Source organism: Rhinatrema bivittatum, chromosome 1, assembly GCF_901001135.1.
Source record: "Rhinatrema bivittatum chromosome 1, aRhiBiv1.1, whole genome shotgun sequence".
Lineage (NCBI taxonomy): Eukaryota > Metazoa > Chordata > Amphibia > Gymnophiona > Rhinatrematidae > Rhinatrema > Rhinatrema bivittatum.
In genome coordinates, this window is record NC_042615.1 from 216,580,676 (window position 1) to 216,601,361 (window position 20,686).

At 39.3% G+C, this 20,686-nt stretch overlaps 1 protein-coding gene across 5 annotated transcripts in view; it reads left to right on the forward strand.

The window, feature by feature from the left end:
* TRMT44 (tRNA methyltransferase 44 homolog) overlaps window positions 1-20,686 on the forward strand; it is a 105,081-nt gene that overhangs the window by 52,401 nt on the left and 31,994 nt on the right. For all 5 annotated transcript variants that reach the window (XM_029591782.1, XM_029591800.1, XM_029591790.1 and 2 more), the window contains exon 6: window positions 1,982-2,053. In XM_029591782.1, coding sequence (XP_029447642.1) covers window positions 1,982-2,053 — 72 coding nt within the window. The remainder of the gene's footprint in view (window positions 1-1,981; window positions 2,054-20,686) is intronic.

Below are 20,686 nucleotides of genomic sequence, written 5' to 3' on the forward strand. Positions count from 1 at the left end.
AACCTAGCCGTAACGCATCCCTTGCGATTTCCGGTAGTTCCGAATCTGCTTCATCAGGGACCCGTCTGTTTCGATCAGGTCGAGCACTTTTGTCTACCGGCATGGCTTTTGAGAGGAAGTGGCTGAGACCCCGGGGTTATTCTGAGGCTGTGGTCACTACCCTCTTGCAATCTCGTAAGGTTTCTACTTCTATTTCGTACATGCGAATTTGGAAGGTTTTTGAGGCCTGGTGTCTTGACAGGGATGTTGTTCCCACTCAGGCATCCGTGCCGTAAATCTTGGGTTTTCTTCAGGACGGTTTGTCGAAGGGATTATCGTGTAGTTCTTTGCGTCTGCAGGTGGCAGCGCTAGGTTCTTTACGCGGTACCATTCAAGGGGTGTCCTTGGCAAATCATCCTGATGTCTCTCATATTTTGCGAGGGGCAAAGTTTGCGTCCGCCAGTACGACAGCCTTGTCCCTCCTGGAATCTGAATTTGGTTCTGAAGGTTTTGGGGGGGCACCTTTTGAACCGTTACGCAGGGCGACGTTGAAGGATCTTACCTTGAAGGTGGTCTTTTTGGTGGCTATTGCGTCAGCGCGCTGGCTATCTGAACTTCAGGCTCTATCGTGTAGAGAGCCCTTTCTACAGATCTCGAATTCAGGGGTGTCCCTGCGCATGGCGCCCTCCTTTCTGTCTAAGGTGGTATAGTCTTTCCATTTAAATCAAACAGTAGAATTGCCGGCTTTTTCGGCCCTGAATAGGTCGGACCCTTTTTATAAGGAATTGAAAAAGCTGGATGTTCATAGGGCATTGTTGCAATACCTAGAGGTTGCCAACGGATTCTGAGTTTCCGATCACCTGTTTGTTCTCTGGAATGGTCCTAGGAAGGGTAATGTGGCTTCAAAGACTACCATAGCTAGGTAGTTGAAGGAGGCCATAAATTCTGCATATTTGTTGACAGAGAAGTCCCTTCCATTGGGTGTTTGGGCACATTCGACTCATTCACAGGCCGCGTCCTGGGCTGAATGTCAGCAGATTTCTCCAGAAGAGATCTGCAGGGCGGCCACGTGGAAATTCTTGCATACTTTCGCCAGGCATTATCGGTTGGATGTTAGAGCTCCAGGGACTGGTGGATTTGGAGAAGGGGTGCTCAGAGCGGGCCTCTCTGGATCCCATCCCAAGTGAAGATAAGCTCTGGTACATCCCAGGAGTCTGGACTGATCCGGGTACGTACAGGGAAAAGAAAATTGGTTCTTACCTAATAATTTTCGTTCCTGTAGTACCACGGATCAGTCCAGAGTCCCACCCATTTATTCTTTAAGGGAATAGAGAGTCCGCACTGCTATTACCAATTCTATTGCATTGTTTGTGCACGGGTTCTGTATCCATTTGGGGATTGATGAGCCGGTCTACGGTTGTTAGCTTACTGTGTATAGTTAGTGTGGGTGTTTTGTGATTTTGTCTGCTTTGACATTAAGTAATGCTACCAGACTGAGGTGGCACAGTCCTATATATAGGCAGAGTTTTGTTTGGTTAAACTTCTGTCTCCATCTGCTAGAGGGGGGGGGCAAAACCCAGGAGTCTGGAATGATCTGTGGTACTACAGGAACGAAAATTATCAGGTAAGAACCAATTTTCTTTTGCTGCAATCTGCTTGATCATATGTCTTAATGTGTGGAAAGTATGCGCTATATTAAGTACAATATGCCACATGTTAAAATGCTGCTAAGTGGTCCAGAAATGTTTTTACTGTACAGCTTCAATTTCACAAGTCTCTAGTTAAAGCCTGTATTCCCACTGAAGGCCACACTTTCCTTGCCTGACCTTTCGTCTCAATTACTGTTCTTAAAAAGAATTACAGATTTTATTTTTTATTCTATTACCTGTTTATGCAAAATTGTTGATTTCATACATATCCAGTATGTTATTTCTTGCAATTCACATACAATTTGTAAAATATTCACTCTCTACCCCCCCCTCCCCCCCGCCCTGTATTTTAGCACCCTGGAAGAGGAATTGATGTTAGAAAGAGGAAAATATGGGACATGTATGGGTCAGAAACCCACTTAGAGGTATGTGTAGAAAACATATGTTGTCTGTCTCTTCAGAAATAGTTACACAGTATATGGTCTGTGTGAGAACAAGAAGCAGTAGCAAACTGTAGAGAATAAGCTGCTTCATGTCTCTAGGCTGCTGTGTGATGCTGTCCTTATACCACCTTGAAAGAGCAGTTGCCTTGTGCTGAGAAGATAGTGCTGCATGATCAATGACTGAAAAAAAATATGATCTGGGAGCAAGACATTCTTGTTTCTTCTTGGCATGTAATCTTTATTAAACGCAGAATGCTGCATTTTCACCTGTTTTATAATATCCAGGGCTTTTTTTCAGGGGGTACTCGCCAGTATTGAGTACCGGTACCTTTTCCTTCATCTGCTTGATTTGCCCTGTGGTTCCTCAAAAAAGAAAGCATCCTGTATGTGAATACCAGCATCTTTTTTTTTTTTTCCCTCCTCAGACAGAACTGATAATAGCTATTCTAAAATTAATACCATGAGCATACCTCTCAAAAGGATGTGATTCACTGAGCACTTATTACAAAAAATATATTCATGTAGTTGTTACTATAACTTGGTAGCTGATGCTCTATCTCCCTTACTAATTTTTCCCAAGATCCTCTTTGCCTTCCTTTAAGAATCCCCCCCCCCCCCTCCACTCCATGATTCCCAGGCCTTTCACCTCACGTCTCATGCTTGCATACGAACAACCTTAGGCTCAATGCAACATGTATGCACACAACCATAACTTTATCTAACACGTGCACTGATCCTCGCCTACACATTATATACAGCAGGAAATACATTTTTTTTTTAAACCCAGGTACTTTTCAGCCAAGTGTAGCTGGGTTCAAAAAAGGTTTGGATAAGTTCTTGGAGGAGAAGTCCATTAATGGCTATTAATCAATTATACTTGGGGAATAGCCACTGCTATTAATTGCATCAGTAGCATGGGTTCTTCTTAGTGTTTGGGTAATTGCCAGGTTCTTGTGGCCTGGTTTTTGGCCTCTGTTGGAAACAGGATGCTGGGCTTGATGGACCCTTGGTCTGTCCCAGCATGGCAATTTCTTATGTTCTTAAGTAACACAGATAACTTTATTTTTTCCTCAATCCCCATTTCTTTTTAAGCTGTCACTTTTTGTTCTGTAGCTTTTACAGAGGAGAAATACAATATCTGTTCTGAAACAGATGGTGCTTTCGTTCTTCACACACAGACATGACAGTCCCCTGCCTAGCCCCTCCTTTATAGATATGAGAGCTACTTTCTACCTTCCTCCATTTACAGAAAAGGATATCTACCAGCTCTACTGCCTCCCCTCTTCTCCACCACTCTACATATGGAATCGGATGCAATCAACCAGATGAAATGGAGAAGAAATTCTGCTTGAGACACCTACTCTTGTTTTTCATCACTTCTCCTTTCTGTCTTCTAGTTAAATACCATATCTTCCTACCAACATAATCTTTTTTTTAGCCTGTTATATTAAAATGATGATGTATATGTTTTCAGATTGTCAATCTATCAGTCTACCCATCTATGATACGTGATGTCACAAGTGGGACCTAATGATGGAGGCACACTACGTGAAAACACTGGTTGGGGCAAAAGCCATCACTGGAGTGGCCTGCAGTTGCTAATCAAACTGCAGAAGTAGGAGGAGAATGGTGCGGCATTGGGCTGGGTTGTCCTTCCTCCGTCTCCCGTGCTCCAGTTGATGCTTTGAATCCTTTGGCAGTAGTATGGTGGTCTTCACAATTTGAAACTATCAGTTGGGCCTCAAATGGCAAAGGAGGAATTGCAACCCAATGCACTGTCGCTCCCCTCTTCCTCCTGACTTGGGGATAAGGGAGGATTGGTTGCAGACTGGAGTAGGGTGAAGATGTATTGAGGAAAATTGACTGACTGGGAAGAAGTGAGGAAGGTCTGTGGATGGGAGTGGCATCAGCTAGGAGGGTTGAGGGATTGTGGGCAAAAGGTGTACTGGCCGGTGGGGAAAATGTGGTGAAGCTGGAGAGAGGGCTATTAGGGGAGGAGGAAAGAATAAAGGCAAAAAGTGGAAAATAAGTCTAGAATTGTGTGGCCATGGCACCCATAAAACCTGTTTAAGCTGCCACACAATTCTGGACTTGTTCTTTGATAGGTGTTACAGGTCACACTTTCTAACTAATATAAGTATGACTGAGGTTCACATTGCAGTAAAAATCTGGTAATTGGTGGGTTATGCATTGGGTCTCCAACCATATGTTAAAAATAAACTTAAAATGTGTATGTGTAGCGAGAGAGCTGTTTACGAATCTGCAGTTCACTGGTATGATTGCGTCAGTAATGACATTACATAGACCTGTGACATTTCCTGGTACTTAGCTATTTTATACCTCGTGCTTTCGTTCCTTTCAGCCTGTCATTTCCCTAATGAAAGTGAGAGATAGTGTTTTTCAGGTGTGATACGTGAGTCATGTTGACTTTTAGTATATCACTAAATAAATGCAAATTTTTACTTGGAGTTGATGCAGTATGTGCTTGATGTGCTAACACTCCTGCTTTGAGGAGCCGTTATTCAGATCTATTCTTTTCTAAGAGTTGAATTTTAAATTGCAAATATGGCCCTTTTAATTAAATGTGTGACATCATACTGTGATAGAAGTGTGCATTTGTGTTATAAAATCAGTGTAATAACATAGTTTTTAATATGTTTGCATCTCACCTTGTCATAACCTGTAGACTTAGGTATTTGGACTTTAAGTGACAAGTGATTCACAAAGGGGGAAAACACTGGTCCCATTACTCATATAGTAAAGGCTTCTCTTTTACTTATTGACATAGTTTTGAGAAAAATTTGCTCTTGGATGCTTCATTGGTTCCTATCAGCCATGCATTAACATTGTCAGCAGGGTTACCTTCAGGTCATGTGATTAGAATAAATGAGGTTCCCATTGAAAGCATTTGTTGCACCTGAGTGAGTTTATTTCTAAATCACTCAGGATACTGCATCAGGATGCTCACTTTGAGATCACATTTGGTATCTCCGCTGTTGATTGAGAAATAAAAACCATAATGTTGTGAGCTTGTATGTGAAGTGAAAACATTCTTGACTCTTGACTTGTATACTATGGTAAGAATTTGAGTTTATTTTTATTTAATTTATTAAATTCTTTATCAACAAACAGGACTGAATTAGCCATGACACTTGTGTCACATCATCTGATGGTGTCAATCACCCCTATCTCTCAAAACTTAGTCTTAATTGAGCATGCATGTCTGTTCCCATGCATGTGCTGCCTCCTGAGCCCCTTGGTCTAAGAACATAAGAAATGCCGTACTGGGTCAGACCAAAGGTCCATCAAGCCCAGCATCTTGTCTCTAACAGTGGCCAATTGAGGTCCCAATTATCCAGGAATCTCCAAAGAATAGACCCAATCCTTCTTGCTTGTAACCAGCGATAACTAGTGACTTTGCCAAATCTACATGGCTAATAATGATTTATCGACTTTTCCAAAAAAATACAAGGCTGATTTTCAGTAAATTGTAATAAACCAAACAGTAAACGTCACTAAACTTGACTCAACTCCAGACCCAGAGAAAACAGACGCATAACAGTCACACCCACAACAAAAGGGATGAAAAAAAAATATATTTTGTTTATTGTCAGGAAGCTTTAACAAATCTGGGGGACTTTTTTTTTTCTCACTAACAGTGTGGTTTTATTGTATTTGTTGTATTTGATGTAGGTGAAGTTTATCGGGGTAGTCTTACATCAAATTAGTGAAAGAGATTTGGGGGCTAGATTTAAGACAATTCACCAGAGTTTCTTCCTGATAGTTTACATACCTTCCAGGAGTGCTAAATATTCTGGCAGACTGCCTCAGCTACCGAGTCCTTCTGCTACTCAAGTAGTTATTGAGTCAAAGAATGGCAGACAGGTTGTTCAACCTTTGGGATCAGCTAACAATTAACTTGTTTGCTTTCAAGAACAACAGAAAAGATTTTGCTCCATGCTTCAAAGTAGGGTTCAGTTCATCTCCCAATGCTTTTCTGCTACGCTGGGATGCCAGTCTTCCATATGAATATCCATTAACCTCATTAATTGCAAGGACAATGCAGCAAGTGCTGCAAGATGTGCAAGAATGATTCTCATTGCTCCATCACAGCAAAGGCAAGTGTGGTTCCCCTACTTTATTCAGTGATCTGAATGGCCTTTGATCCCATTGGGGTCTTCTCCGTCCCTCATCCAGCAGGAGAACAAATAGCTCTGCCATCTAAACCTGTTGTCTTGTGCCTTCATGGCATGAATGTTGAATAAATAGTAATTTGCTCCCTGCTTCTTCCAAAAGAAGTAGAGAATGTCTTGATCTTGACTAGGAAATCTTCGATTAGAAAATCATATAGCTTTAAATGGAAGAGCTTTTTGGCCTGGAATCATACTGGCTCTCTGGACCCTTTTGCTTGTAATCCAAGGGACTTGCTCCAGTACTTGTTTTCCCCTTCTTTCTTGGGATTTAGTACGACCTCGGTTGCATGTCATAATAACACCAAGTTCTATATATCATCTGTGCTATTGTGACATACCATCAGCAGATGGAGGAAGCACAAATATCCATCCATCCTTTGGTATCAATTTATGTAGGGATTGTGGCATTCTAACTCTCCTGTCACTAAATCTTTGGTGCTTTGGGATCTTAATGTCATAAGCTCAGCTGATGAAGTCTCCATTTGAATCTCTGGAGTTGGCTACTTTAAAATTCCTCACATGGAGAAACCATTGTTAGCCATCATATCAGCTTTTTGGGTCATTGAATTGCAAGCATTGGTTCTCTTATTCACCATACCTTCAGATCTTTCACAATAAGTTGGTCCTACATACTTGAAGCTTCTTCCAAAAGTGATATTGGTTTTTCACATCAATCAAACCATTTTTCTTCCTATTGCTTTTGCAAGGCTTCATGCACACAAGTGCAAGAAGGCTTTTCATTCTTTGGACTGGAAGGCAGCCTTGGCCTATTATTTGAGAAGGACTTGGCCTCATCAGGCTTCTCAGTTGTCTTGTTTGATCCCAGTAGATTGGAAGTAGCAATTGCCAAGAGAACTCTGTCAAATTGACTAGCAGTCTGTATTGCGGATTATGTGCTGCTGACTTATAGACTCCTCAAGGCTCATGAAGTGAGAGCCATGATGGCTTCAGTGGCTCACCTAAGGGCCGCTTCAAGTTGAAGAATCTGCAAAGCTGCAATTTGGTCTTCTGTGTACACCTTCACATCCCACTACTCGCTTGACAGTGGATCAAGAGATGACAGTTTTAGAAAAGCAGTTTTGTGCAACCTTGTTCACCCAGTAGTCTACTCTCCACTGGTACGGCTGGGTTGTTTATTCAGTCAATGCTCCGCTGTACAATTCTCAGCTTGGGATTCCCCACATATCATGACTAATTCAGCCCTGCTTGTTGATGAAGAAAGCAAGTTTACTTTCCTGTAAACAGGGTTCGCTGTAGACTGCAGGATGAATTGTTCATGCTTATTTACCACCCGCCTCCTTGGAGAGTTGATTACCTCGCTTAAACTCTGAAATAAACTGAGGAGCTTATGAGGCAGTGCGGACACTTGCAAACCTCCGTACATGCTGAACTTTGAGGTGCCATTGGAGACCTCACCCATGTGTCGTGACTAATTCATCCTGTTCTCTACAGAGAGTGCTATTTTCAAGCAAACTTGCTTTACTCACACGACCCCAAGTTCTCAGCAAGTAACATAAAGAGTATAAATATATACAATAAGTCGGTACAGAATATAAAACCAATATGATAATCACAAGTAATGCTGCAGTATCTTACTCATCTGATCGGTTATCTCCTCTGCAAAAATATATATAATTTTGTCCATCTGATCTAGATTTACTAGTGTTTGTAATAAGCCTTATGCTGTTTAGTCACCAAGTCCAAATGCCAGCTTCAATAAAAATATTTTTAATTGCTTCTTGAATGTAGTAAAGCATGGTTCCAAGTATAATAAATCAGGTTAAGAGTTCCACTGTTGCAGAATAGTTTGGAGTGTAAGTGGCCACCTTTTTGTGATTTTTTTTTTTTGTTTGTTTGTTTGTTTGTTTGTTTTTTTTAATGAGGATACATTTATTTTTAACTAAGAGCCATGGGCTCTGTGATACTCTGGAATGTAGCAGGTTCACTTTTTAACCTTGGAGTTAGGGATATGTGTAAACATTTTCTTGGAATCTGTGGTCTGCTGAGGTCCAATCCTATGCACAGCACTTTCTTGTAATTATTCAGAAACACAGTTTGGAAAGCTGCTAATTTGCGCATTTTGGGGTAGATTTTAAAAGGTATGCACATCCATCTCCGCACGCACACATGGACGCACTGATTTTATAACATGTGCACGTTATAAAATCCCATGGCCATGTGCACATGCATGCCAGATTTTATAATCCGCATGCTCATGTACGGGCAAGGGGGGGAACTTATGCAATTTCTATGTGGCTGCATCCTGGCCTTCCCCTCTCCTCCCCACCTGCTAAAGCTTTTCGCCTACTTCTTTTTATTTTATTGCTTACTGCTCCATTGGAGCTTACTGCGCAAGTTGCTTACTGCTCCATTGGAGCAGAAGCAACTTGCGCGTGCTGGCTGACTGCCAGTGTGCGCTTCCCCAGCATAGCAGCAAATGGCCAATGTACTGGCCGCCACCATCCCTGAACCGCCCGTTTCTCTGGGCCCGGCAATTCTGTGCGTAACGGGGGTTACGCACATGGCCGGGCCTTCCGCGCGCATTTTTAAAGGGGCCCAGCCACGCGCGTAACCGATTTTTAAAATTCGGCCGTTTCGTTTCCCATGTTCATCAACAACAGGACTACAGTAATGAAATACATCATTTCCTGGATACCTAAGCTCTCGGGGTCTTATTTTCAGAATTTTTCCCTTGTCCCTTAGGGTTTTAGACTGTCTCATAGAAACAGCTTCTAAAACAGAAATGAGCTTCAATCATCATGTGCCACAAATAGGTTTGTTTTTCAGGATATCTTTAAAGAACATTCATGAAATTAAATTGCATATCATATTTCTTTTGGTTATTTTGCATATTATGCAAAGTGAACTGGTATTTGGTGAATGATGTTCACTGTGTCTGTGCTAAGAGATTAGCCATATAGTAACGAGAGAGCAGCATTTTACTTGTGTGATCCCTTCATAAAGGAACATAATTTTTTTTCTAAAGCAGATTTCCTGGGAATCCTTAAAATGGCATTTATTAGGGTTGCCTTTTAAGTTGTTTTTCAAAGCTGTCAACTGTTTTAACGGACATATGTTTGTCTTTCCAAAAATGGAGATCATTTTTTCTATCCTCAGTGTTTGCCATCTGTTAAGAATTTTTTCTTTTCTTTTTCTACCATCTTCTTAAATTTTCCCCCTGGTCCTAGGTTTCCTCAGTTTTTGAGTTGTAGGAACATGTTGGGCCAAATTAATTTCTGTTGTTCAGTAAAGTCCTTTGTCTCTAAGTGCAGGCAAGTTGATGTTGAACAAACAGTTTTAGTTATGTGTTACCGTATCTCTCTTTTCTATTGAATCTCCTTTCCATTTTAAATATCAGGGAGATTGATTTAATAAGATAGCAGTAAACAGGTCTGCTAAGAATTTGCACAAGCTTTTTTGGGCTACCGTACTAAAAATGAGATTCATTACAGATATGTCAGTGGATTGTTTTTTATTCTATTTTTATTCAAATTTTCAAAAATCCCAGTCAAGTAATAACTACAAAGCAAAAATAAATGCAAAATTTTAACAAATAAATAAATAAAACTAATCAAGTAGAAGAAAAGTACCTTACTACTTGTTGCATAACTAATCCAAGTAAAAAAGAAAAAGAGGTAATGACAAGAAAATTCTAGAGGAAAAAGATGGTGGGCAAACTTAATCTGTTACCAGTTCTGCAATACTGCTTTTAGACTCTCAACTTAACATTTCTCCAACTGGGATGGACCATAAAAAAACAAAATAAACCCTCTGATGTTTAACTATATATTTCATAGTCTGTAGTGGCTTACAAATAAAACATTCATAAAAAAAGAACATTAAATGGATAAGATAGGAATCACATAATGGCAAGCTAAGGAGGCAGATGTGAACTCCAGAGCTCCTACCCCACTCCACTGATAATCTTTTATTTTGTATTGCTCTTTTTTTATTTTGTTCTTGGAAAAATTGGAATCAGATTGTATGCTGGCATTTACATGGATAATTTTGTGATGAAAAAAGGTGACAATATGACTACAAAGACAAGGAAAGCAGTAGCAGAGAAACCTAAAATCGCTGAGGTCAGTATGTAGAAGGAAAAGGATCAACAGGTATTGATAAAGTCAGAAGAGTTAGCAAAACACCTTACCAAATGTGTGTTAGCAGTTTTGGAACATAAACTTGCTAAATTCCAATCTACTGTGGAAGAATTTAAAGAAACTGTAGTCGCATATAATCAACAGATCAAAACAATTGAACACATTTGCGGAACAGGAAGCAACACTGTTATGTTTGCAAGAGCAGGTTGAAAACTACAGCATAAAAATATACTATTAGAGGAAAGAATAGACGGTCAAGAAAATAGAAGCAGATGAAATAATATTCATGTTATATGAATACCAGAAACAGTAAAAGACTGAATTCCAAAAGCTTTGTAAATAAACTCTACCAAATAAATTGGGCCTGCAGCCTGATCAACTGCCTCTAAAGTTTGAATGAATACACAGAGTGGGTATTTGGTCTAGGTTTTCTTTATCAAGACAGTCATAGCTCGTATTTTGAACTAAGCTTGAAACAATTGAATTTTGTCTGCATATCATTATAAAAAGAAGTTGTACCATAATGGATAATAGTATATTAATGTTCCAGGATTTCTCAGCTCAAGTTGTGGACAACAGAAGTAAGATTACGCCATACTGTTATCAGCTGTTCAAAAAGGGATACATTTTGACCTTCCATATCCTGCTCATTTACAGGTTTCTCATAAAGAAAGCAAGGTGTTTTAACACAGTGGCGGGGGTGCATTTATTCATGGATACGATCGGTGGATATGCATGTCCTAGTTTTGGCCATTTTTAGATTTCATGTGTACCTATTCAAGTGAGCACATTTTGCTGACACTGAAACCTATCGGGTAGAGTTTAAAAGGGCCACGCGTATCCATAAATGTGTGTTTCCATAAACGTGCATATCTTGATGCGCGCAAAGATAGGTAGGTTACAAAATACTCTTCACGCGCATATGTCTGCAGCTTTGTGCACGTCTTATGTGCACTTGTGGGGGATGAAGAGACTCTAAGGCTCAGTCTGATACTCTCTCTATATAAATGGACCATTGTAAGGGGGCACTTTTGATTCAGGGTGGGTTGGGGTTACAGATACATTCAGAGGTATCCATTGTAAAATTGACATCATTAAAGAATTTTAGACCATATGAAAAGGAATTGATTTGTACACTGCAGCTAGCAGAGACTGCAGAATACAAATCAACACCTGTTAGAATTTTCATCACTTAAGGCTATGAAAGGTTTAGCACCTTCCATATTCAATGCTGCCCTCAAAATATATCAGCCCACCAGGAGTCTTAGGTCAAAGTCCCAAAACCTTCTTTGCATACCTCCTTTCAAACAGGTCAGATTGGACAAAACACAAGAACACATCTTCTATGTTCAAGGACCAGAAAGTTGGAATACTTTACCAGGAAACATTAAAGTTGAAGCTAATCTGCTGAAATTTAGGAAACTAGCAAAGGTGCATCTGTTTCAGTAGGCATTTGATCAGTTGGACCAATGAGAGAGTGAGTCTTTAATGATGATTTATCTTATGTTTGGATAATGGTACTTTAAGTTTTTTGCAGAGTCAATTTTTAGATAATGTTCTAATAAGCCTATGGTGTTTTATGTTTTTGTGAGTTACAGCTGTATTTTTATGATTTATTAGTTTTGAATTTAAGTTTTATATTTTAGCATATTATGGATGTTCAATTAACTGCTTAGAAATGCTGATAGATGGTTTAGAAATCTTTTAAATAAATATCAGTTGGATAATTAACATAGGTATACATATTTGCAGGTGAAACACATATTGTTCACATGTGAAGATCAGCGAAGGATGGACAAATCTTTTATTAATTATAATAAATTATGTGGTAAAAACACAATAATTGTTCTAATATAATGTTTAGGGGAAATGTCACTGAAGATATTTTATTATAATGTTTTTATTTTAAAACTACACGCAACAGCATTTAGGTTCACCATACGACAATTTTCAACCATTTCCATGTACAAAAAACATAAGACTTGGATACATATTGTCATTGAGGTTGGTGCTGAAGATATTTTGACAGCACAGTCATTTTACAAAATTCTATTTTGGTGAAAGACCTGACTTACTACTATAGTCAATTATACAATGTTATGATAGATGTTAGACTTAGAGAAATGCAATTTAAAATTTTGCATTCTGCATATATTGATAGGGTTAGACTTTTCCTTATGGATTTAACAAATACAGATGTTTGAATATCAGAAGGATAGAGGGATGTTTATACATAGTTTTGTTTACATGTTTCACTACAACCATTTTGGCTTGAGATTGTTACAAATATTTTGTTTAATTATGTTAATGGAATTTGACATTATCTCAAATGCACATAGATCTATCTTTGATTACAAAAAAAATGTATTTTGCTTAAATGGATAGATGACACTGCTCCCCCTACACATATGTGGATGCGTATTATGTTAGAAATCTTTCAGATGGAAAGAATATGCTTGTGGCTAGGGTTGTTGCAGGAATTTAAAACATTTATGAAAAGATGGAATATACAGTGGTTTACAAAAGTATTCAACCCCCTAAAAAAGTCGGCAAATTTGTGTAAATTACAAACGACACACAGGGCCTCATTTTCTAATATCGCATTGGTATCGCATGCGATACCTAAAAGGGGTGTACCTTATGCTAATTTATTATTTATTTAAGGCTTTTATATACCGACTTCCTTGATACAGATCAAATCAACTCGGTTTATATCGAACTAAGCAGAACTATAACCAACAATTCAACTAGAGACATTTAGAAGGAGCATAAAAGTTACATTATAACAAGGTTGCCTTAACTGAGGGAAGGAAAAAGAGGGGGAGAACGAAAGATAAATTATTATATACAGTAAGTTACTATATACAATGGAGTATGGGATGGAGGCAGAGGCCAAACCTCATGATAAGTTGTGAGCAAGATAAGCATGTGTATCGCGAATTGCACTATCACCTATGCGAAAGGCTGTTATTGCAAGTTGCACTATTAGTGCAATATTGCCGGTGTATCACGGTTCACGATGTCTCCTGACAGGCCTGTTTTAGTATGATATGAGAGAGAGAGAGAGAGGCTTGCCATAGTGTTTCCTCCCTAGACAGGTATTTGTATCCCTATGGGAGGCCCACCTAGTAACTCGAGGTGAGGTTTAAGTATTAGTGTAGGGGGTTGGGGGCCACTTTCACATTCAACGTGAGACGTACGAACAGAACAGTGGTCTCTTGTGAAGATTTGATGACCTACGGAGTGAGGAAACTCACTCCAAGATGAGATTTGTGCAATGTTCTCTCCACCTAGCTTGATGGACTCTCTACCTGGGTAACAACAAGCTAGGTGGAGAGAACATTGCACAAATCTCATCTTGGAGTGAGTTTCCTCACTCCGTAGGTCATCAAATCTTCACAAGAGACCACTGTTCTGTTCGTACGTCTCACGTTGAATGTGAAAGTGGGCCCCTAACCCCTACACTAATACTTAAACCTCACCTCGAGTTACTAGGTGGGCCTCCCATAGGGATACAAATACCTGTCTAGGGAGGAGACACTATGGCAAGTCTCTCGCTCTCTCTCGCTCTCTCCTGCATCATACTGAAACAGGCCTGTCAGGAGAGGCCCACACTTTGTTCCAGACTGTAAGTTTTATTGCAAACTGATATACTCCTTAAAGTACACTGTTTGGGAGTGATTTTGGCCCATTCTTCCTGACAGATTTGCTCCAGGTTGTTCAGGTTGGTTGTATATCGCTTATGGCTTGTAGTTTTCAAATAGTGCTACAGATTCTTCATTGGATTGAGATCTGGACTTTGACTTGGCCATTGCAGAACATTCACCTTTTTGTTGTTCAACTACTCCTGTGTTGCTTTGGCCTTGTGCTAGTGATCATTGTCCTGCTGAAAGATGAACTTTCTCCCAAGTTTTAGTTTTTAACTCCCTGTATGTGCACCGTCCATCCATTCTTCAGTTTTAACAAGATGCCCAGTCATAGCTAATTCTACCCTGTTTGTTGAAGGAGAAAGCACACGTTTGCTCTCTGGATTTCCCTTCACTTTATTCCCAATTAGAGATGTTCTGTACTTACTCTATACTTTCTCAAATTTCATTACTGTTTTTGTCTCCTCCATCACTACTGGGAGGCCATTCTATATATCTATCATGTTTTCCATGAACATTTTCTAGTGTTGCTGCTCTTTTGTACCTTGTATCGTGACAACTTTGTTCTAAAATATTTTCTCTGAAAAAAGATTTGCTGCCTGTGTTTTTATTATATCTTCCCTGTCTCTCCTGTCCTCTAGATCTACTTAATGATGTTCTTAATTATTTTATGTACCTTCTGGTACACTATTTTGGTATGCTTTGTTTGGAACACCTCCACCCTGTCTGTATCCTTTTGGATGTACAGTTTCAAGAAATGGTGATGTCTCACCAATGATCTTGTCGGTGGCATTATCATCTCCCTTTCCCCACCCCCTTACTGGTTATACCTCTCTCTATTTACCTTAGTATGCCTCTTGACTGTGGCCACCATTATCACAGTAATTTGATACCATAAGACTGTCAGACACGATAGCCCCAAGGTTTCCTGGTTTGTGCATATTAGTATCTTCCACATGTCACATCCCCTTCCCCATAATATACTGCTCCCTCTAATTTCTGCATCCCAAATGCACGAGTCTTATTAGTTTATTGCATTGATTCATAAATGCCAGGCACTCTTCATTCCTCAAGCTTTCTTAAATCTCTTATCATTCGGTCCATTCTTTTGCAAATCTTAGAATCATCTGCAAAAAAGAAAACTTTTCCTTCCTACCCTTTCTGCTATATCACTCACAATGAGATCCAACAGAATCAGCCCCAGGCAAGATCCCAGAGGCTTTCTACTTATCCACCCTTCTTTCTCTGATTAAACTCCATTAGTGCTGTCCCCTACCATCTTGTTACTCAACTAGTTTCTAAACCAGTCCACTCCCTTGGGGCCTACCCCGAGGATGCATAGTATTTTCAATAATCGTCCTATGTAGGACACTATCAAGAGTTTTGTTGACATCCAAGTACAACACAGTAAATGGTTAAAGAATAACTTTAGAAATGGTTTTGAAGCATGCTGTCATGCTGCATTTGGCCCAAGGAGATCATGGCAGGGGGGGAAAAAAAGGAAACATTGGAGCCCCATGTATGTTGTAATACCAGTAAAAGCCAATATTATTATTTTTGCTGTCTAGGAGGGAACACAAAGGGCCAACTCTTCTGAGCTTCTCTGCCCATCTGCTGCTTTGCTATTCTTAGTTGGTCTTTTTGGTCACATGTGCTTTTAAACTTAAAAGCTGCTGCCCTGTTTTTGATAATGATTAAATGTGCTCTCCTATGGCACAGGTGGCTTATGATAACCTCTTATCAGTGAATGTACTGACAGTGTAATACCAGTGATGAATTTAACTGGATCGCTGACCTGCTGCTGCTTGGAGATGTCCACCTTGCCATAATACCTCTCTCTCTAATAGGCCGCCATGGGTTGTCTAGGGTAGGCATAAGGAGTATAGCAACTGTTCTGTGGCATTTGTTTGCAGCGCCATAAAAATAGAACTGGCAGCTACCCACCAGTTTGCTAAACATAAACTGTCACAACATGATTTTTATCTTGCTTCATGCTAATTACCACCTTTTTAAATCCAAAGTCCTGTTATCTTGTAGTTCTGTGAAGAATATGAAAGAGAGAAGAAATAATTCCCAGGAAAAAAAAATATTTAAAGAACAGTGAGGAGATAAACTGTCCTAGAGATGCAGTGAGAGGCAGCTTGAACTGCCTAATGCTCTTAAGGGTCATTTTCAAGGGGGACATCTACAGATAAAGCAGTGTTTTATGTGCAGAAAGGACATTTTACAAAGTTGCCTGCTTGATATACAAGTAAACTTGCATTCGTATGTCATGTTTGCACACATTTACGTGGACTGACTCGAGGCATTCCCAGGGGTAAGGGAGGGTTTGAGTTTGCATGCCTATTTCACATTTTACAAGTATGTGTGTAAACCTCAAAGGAAAGATTCTGTGCACATCTTAGCAGGTGTAACTTGTATAGGTAGATTTGGTGGGATAATTTTCAATGCACAGGTCTGTTTTAAAAAAAACTGGTGTAACTTATGCATATATTTGACTTTTATGCATAATATTACAAAAATACCCCCTTGATGTGTCAAGTTCTTAAATCTAACATTTCCTTCCATGTTCTTCGGGGATGTTCTATTTATTTGCACTCGTAATTGGCATTAGAACACTAATTTTTCTGTCAGTGCTCTTTCTTATAGTTATTTTGTTTAACTAATAATCTCCAAAGATATCAATGTTGTTTTTAAAACTAAGGATGGTATGACAGCAATCCGTAAGGGAATAAATGAAAAATGGGGAAACAGGATAATATGCAAATCAATTTACTAATAAAGCACAAAATCAACCAAAAAAATAGGCTATTAAAATTAAAACGTGGCCATATTTTGGCTTAATACCCCAATCGGAAGATATTCAGATTGGTCCTTTAAAGAGTTGCATATACATAAAAAAAAAAAAAAACTTGACAAATAATTCCAAAAATTATGAAAAGCACATGCACTTTTGAAAGGCTTTGTCTTAAGTGTCCAAAGAGGGCTGTTTCCTGAAATTAGTGACTCTTGTCTAAAGATTAGTATTGTGATATGCTCCCCAGCAGAAAGTCTGATCATCTTTTTCTCAGTGCAAAGACTGCACAATTAGGAAGATCTGATATAGTCCAAAGCTTCAAATTCAAGAAGCCCACGTTTCCAACATTTCACAAGATGGACACTTATTCTGCTGTGCTGTTAGCTGGTGTCTGCCAGTTGTGCTGACAGCTATAGCCAACAGATGTTGTTCATCAGCTTGTAACCTGGCATGGTGCAGTCCTCTGTCTAGTTTTGGTGCACTAGTCATGGGGTATCTTAGAGAAAAGCAGTTGCCTTTACGTGCTTTCAAGTGCAAGGCAGCATGCTTCCTGTTTGTTAAACCCAAAAAGCTTTTCGAAACACAGGAGAAACATTTCCTTGCAATTTTTAAATAAGTGATCAGTTCTTTTTTTTTTATATTTGTGGTGGTTGTGCAATATTAATAAATTGCTTTGCATATTCTCTCAGCTATAACATCTCCCACTTATCCTATTCCAACCACATTCACATTTCAAAGACAGTCTACCAATCAGACAAAAAGGAATTTAGGATTTACAATAGATTCCAACCTTTCAATGAAAAATCATTTTTCTGCTGTTGTCAAATCCTGTTTTATCACTGTTTAAAAAACAAACTCTATTTGATCATCAAAATTTCTGTTCCGTTGTACAAAATTTGATTTTGAATTCACTGGACTAGTGAAACGCTTTACATTGGCAGGAAGGCTGAGGTATAATCTGTCCTCTTCAAATAGTGCAGAACATCGCAGCTAGAACTGACTTTGGATGAGTATAACTCTGATTCTACAAACCCCCTAGGCAGCTGCACTCTGCATCTAAGCACGACTGGAAGTACCCACTGTTAAACTGGCAAGACTTGAGTTCACAAGAAACCGTGCTTTATCAGCCTCTGGACCTATACTATGGAACTGTATACCTGAACATTTGTGCGGTTCTCCTTCTTTGAAAGCCTTCAGAAAGTTACTGAAACATTACCTCTTTTTCCTTGTCTTTTAGAGATTAGACTTCCCTATATGCTGTGAATTTTTGCCCATTTGCGAAGCTTGTATTGTTTGTTATTGTCCTTATTTTAAATTATGTACGCCTGTGAACCGCCATGAATATGTATTTGCAATGCGTGCTATATGCTTTTTAACAAATAGATATATTGCCTGGTATTCTCTGGTCCCCTTCTGAATCCCCACTATACCAACAGGTGGTGATCCAGATTGCTTCCCTCTGGCAGGTTGTTTGTCTCTCTTCAAAACTAAGCATCTTGAAATACTGTGGTCTGCCGTGAACGGATTCTGAACAGTGAGGCAGGTAGAAAATTCTGCCCCAAAGATGATACCCGCTCTAGGCTAGTAAACTATCACTGTGATTCTGGACCACATTGTGGGGATCTTGAAGCAGTCAGAAATTAAAAGATTTGTGTGTGTAAATCGTCTGAAAATTGTCCCCTCTCACTGCAGCAACACCTAAATGTGACCTCTATGTGGTGATGTGAACCGTGCGAGCTTTAGCCATGTTTAGAGGAGACATTCCCAAAGGGGTGTTTAGGTAAGGGGAGGAGAATAGCAGGCAAAGATTCCATTTTTAAATCTATATTGGGGGGGGGGGGGGGGAGGTTTCGAAGAAAAAAAAAGCAGGCACTGATGTTTTGTACCCAAAGATGGTGAAACGGATTGTGAAAAGCTAATAGACTGGATAGGCTACTAAAAGTGGAACACTATAAAAATGGGATATTTCCGTTACCCCAATATTCATTGGGTGAAAGTCTCATCAGGGCGGGTCAAGGAGGTTACATTTCTAGATGTCATGAATGACTGCCTCGTACAATGATAGGGGTTGCCATTTTAGTTCTAGTTCTCAGTGGCATGCGGGATGTGGTGCAAGGGCTAACAATGGTGAGGTGATTTAGGCAATAGTTGATCATAATGCAATCAAATTTGATATACTCACTGAGAGGACGACATTAAGCAAAACTACTGCAGTAGCATTTAAAGCTAAAGGAGACTGATAAAATGAAGAAATAAGGACACTAAAAGGAGGGGTTAGGTGAATTAAAAGTCTGCATCAGGTATGGGCACAGTTTAAAAATACCATCTTGGACGCCACACAGGAAAAAGATCTTGGAGTCATTGTGGACAATACTTGAAATCCTTAGTTCAGCGTGTGCAGTGGCAGTCAAAAAGCAAATACTATGTTAAAAAATATATTTAGAATGGAATAGGGAATAAAACTGAAACTGTCATATTGCCTTTGTATAGATTATAATGTGACCATACCTTAAGTATTTTGTGCAGTTCTAGTGGTCCCATCCCAAAACAGATGTAGCAGAATTAGAAAAGGTGTAGAGAGAAGGGCATCAAAATGATAAAGGGGATGGATCTGCTCCCTTATGAAAAAAAGGCAATAAACAGAGTGTTTCAGTTTGGAGAAGGGGATATGATAAGAGTTTTATAAAATTGAATGTGTGGGACAGGTTAATAGGGAACAGTTATTTACCATTTGAAACAGTGCTAGGACTAGGGCATTTTTTATGAAACTAGTAACTTTTGCACATTGAAAAATCATTTTTTCAGTCAATGCAGAATAATGCTGTAGTATTTCTTGTTGGAGGATGTGGCCAAATTTATTTTCATAGCTAGGTTTAAAAATGGTTTGGACATGTCCATTATCACTTATTAGCTAGGCAGATGTGGGGATCACTACCTCCCACACTGGTAATGAGCAACAGGGAAGAGATCTTCCCCATTAAGATCTGTTGGATACTTACTAGTGACTTGGTTTGGCTATTGACAGAGATGGGATGCTGCACTGAATGGGCATTGATCTGACCTAGTACAATACTGTGATGGAGGACGTAGAGGGGTGAAAGTGGGAGACAAGGGTGGATGTGGAGGGTGGTGGAGGGTGAACGAGAATGTAGAGATGTGAGGGTAAGGGAGAATACAAGGAGAGCAAATGGGGATGAGAAGCGTGCAAAAGATGCCGAGGAGTGATTAGTGAGTATGAGGAGGGTGCAGAGGTTAATTATAATGAGCAGAAGTAGGAGACCAAATAGTGATCATGAGGGTAGGTTCAGGGAAGCTACTGCAGGATATATAAGGCTTAGTGTAGAGGTGCAAGGGGATGTAAAGGGAACATGAGATAGATTGGGGGGTTAAGGGTAGGTGAAATGGCGTGAATGAGCAGCCAGTTTAGAATTCTCGGATTATACTGGAATCTTTATTTTTTTGCCATTATTTTGTGGATCATTTTTATGTGATCTAGGATTGTAAATCATTAAAACCCATCTGATGTGCAGGATCTGCAATTGTGATCCTAATTTTTAGTTTTTCTCATCTCTAGTAGCAAAAGATTGCCACTTGAAAAAGTCCTGTTTTGAAATTAAATGCCAACCATTTATGCCATAGACATTATATGCTAGATTAGCGAGGTTTTGATTACGATATTGTATTTTTCTCTCAACTTCCTATCTTTTATTTCTATTTTATTTCTATTTCTATTTACATCTTATTTTTCTAGAAATATTCCAGTTTTCCGGTCTATTGTATGGTATTTTTATTTTATTTTATGATCAATTGATTATTACACTTTATTTTATAGCATATGATTTTATTTTATTTTAATTCGTATTGTAAACCATTTTGAT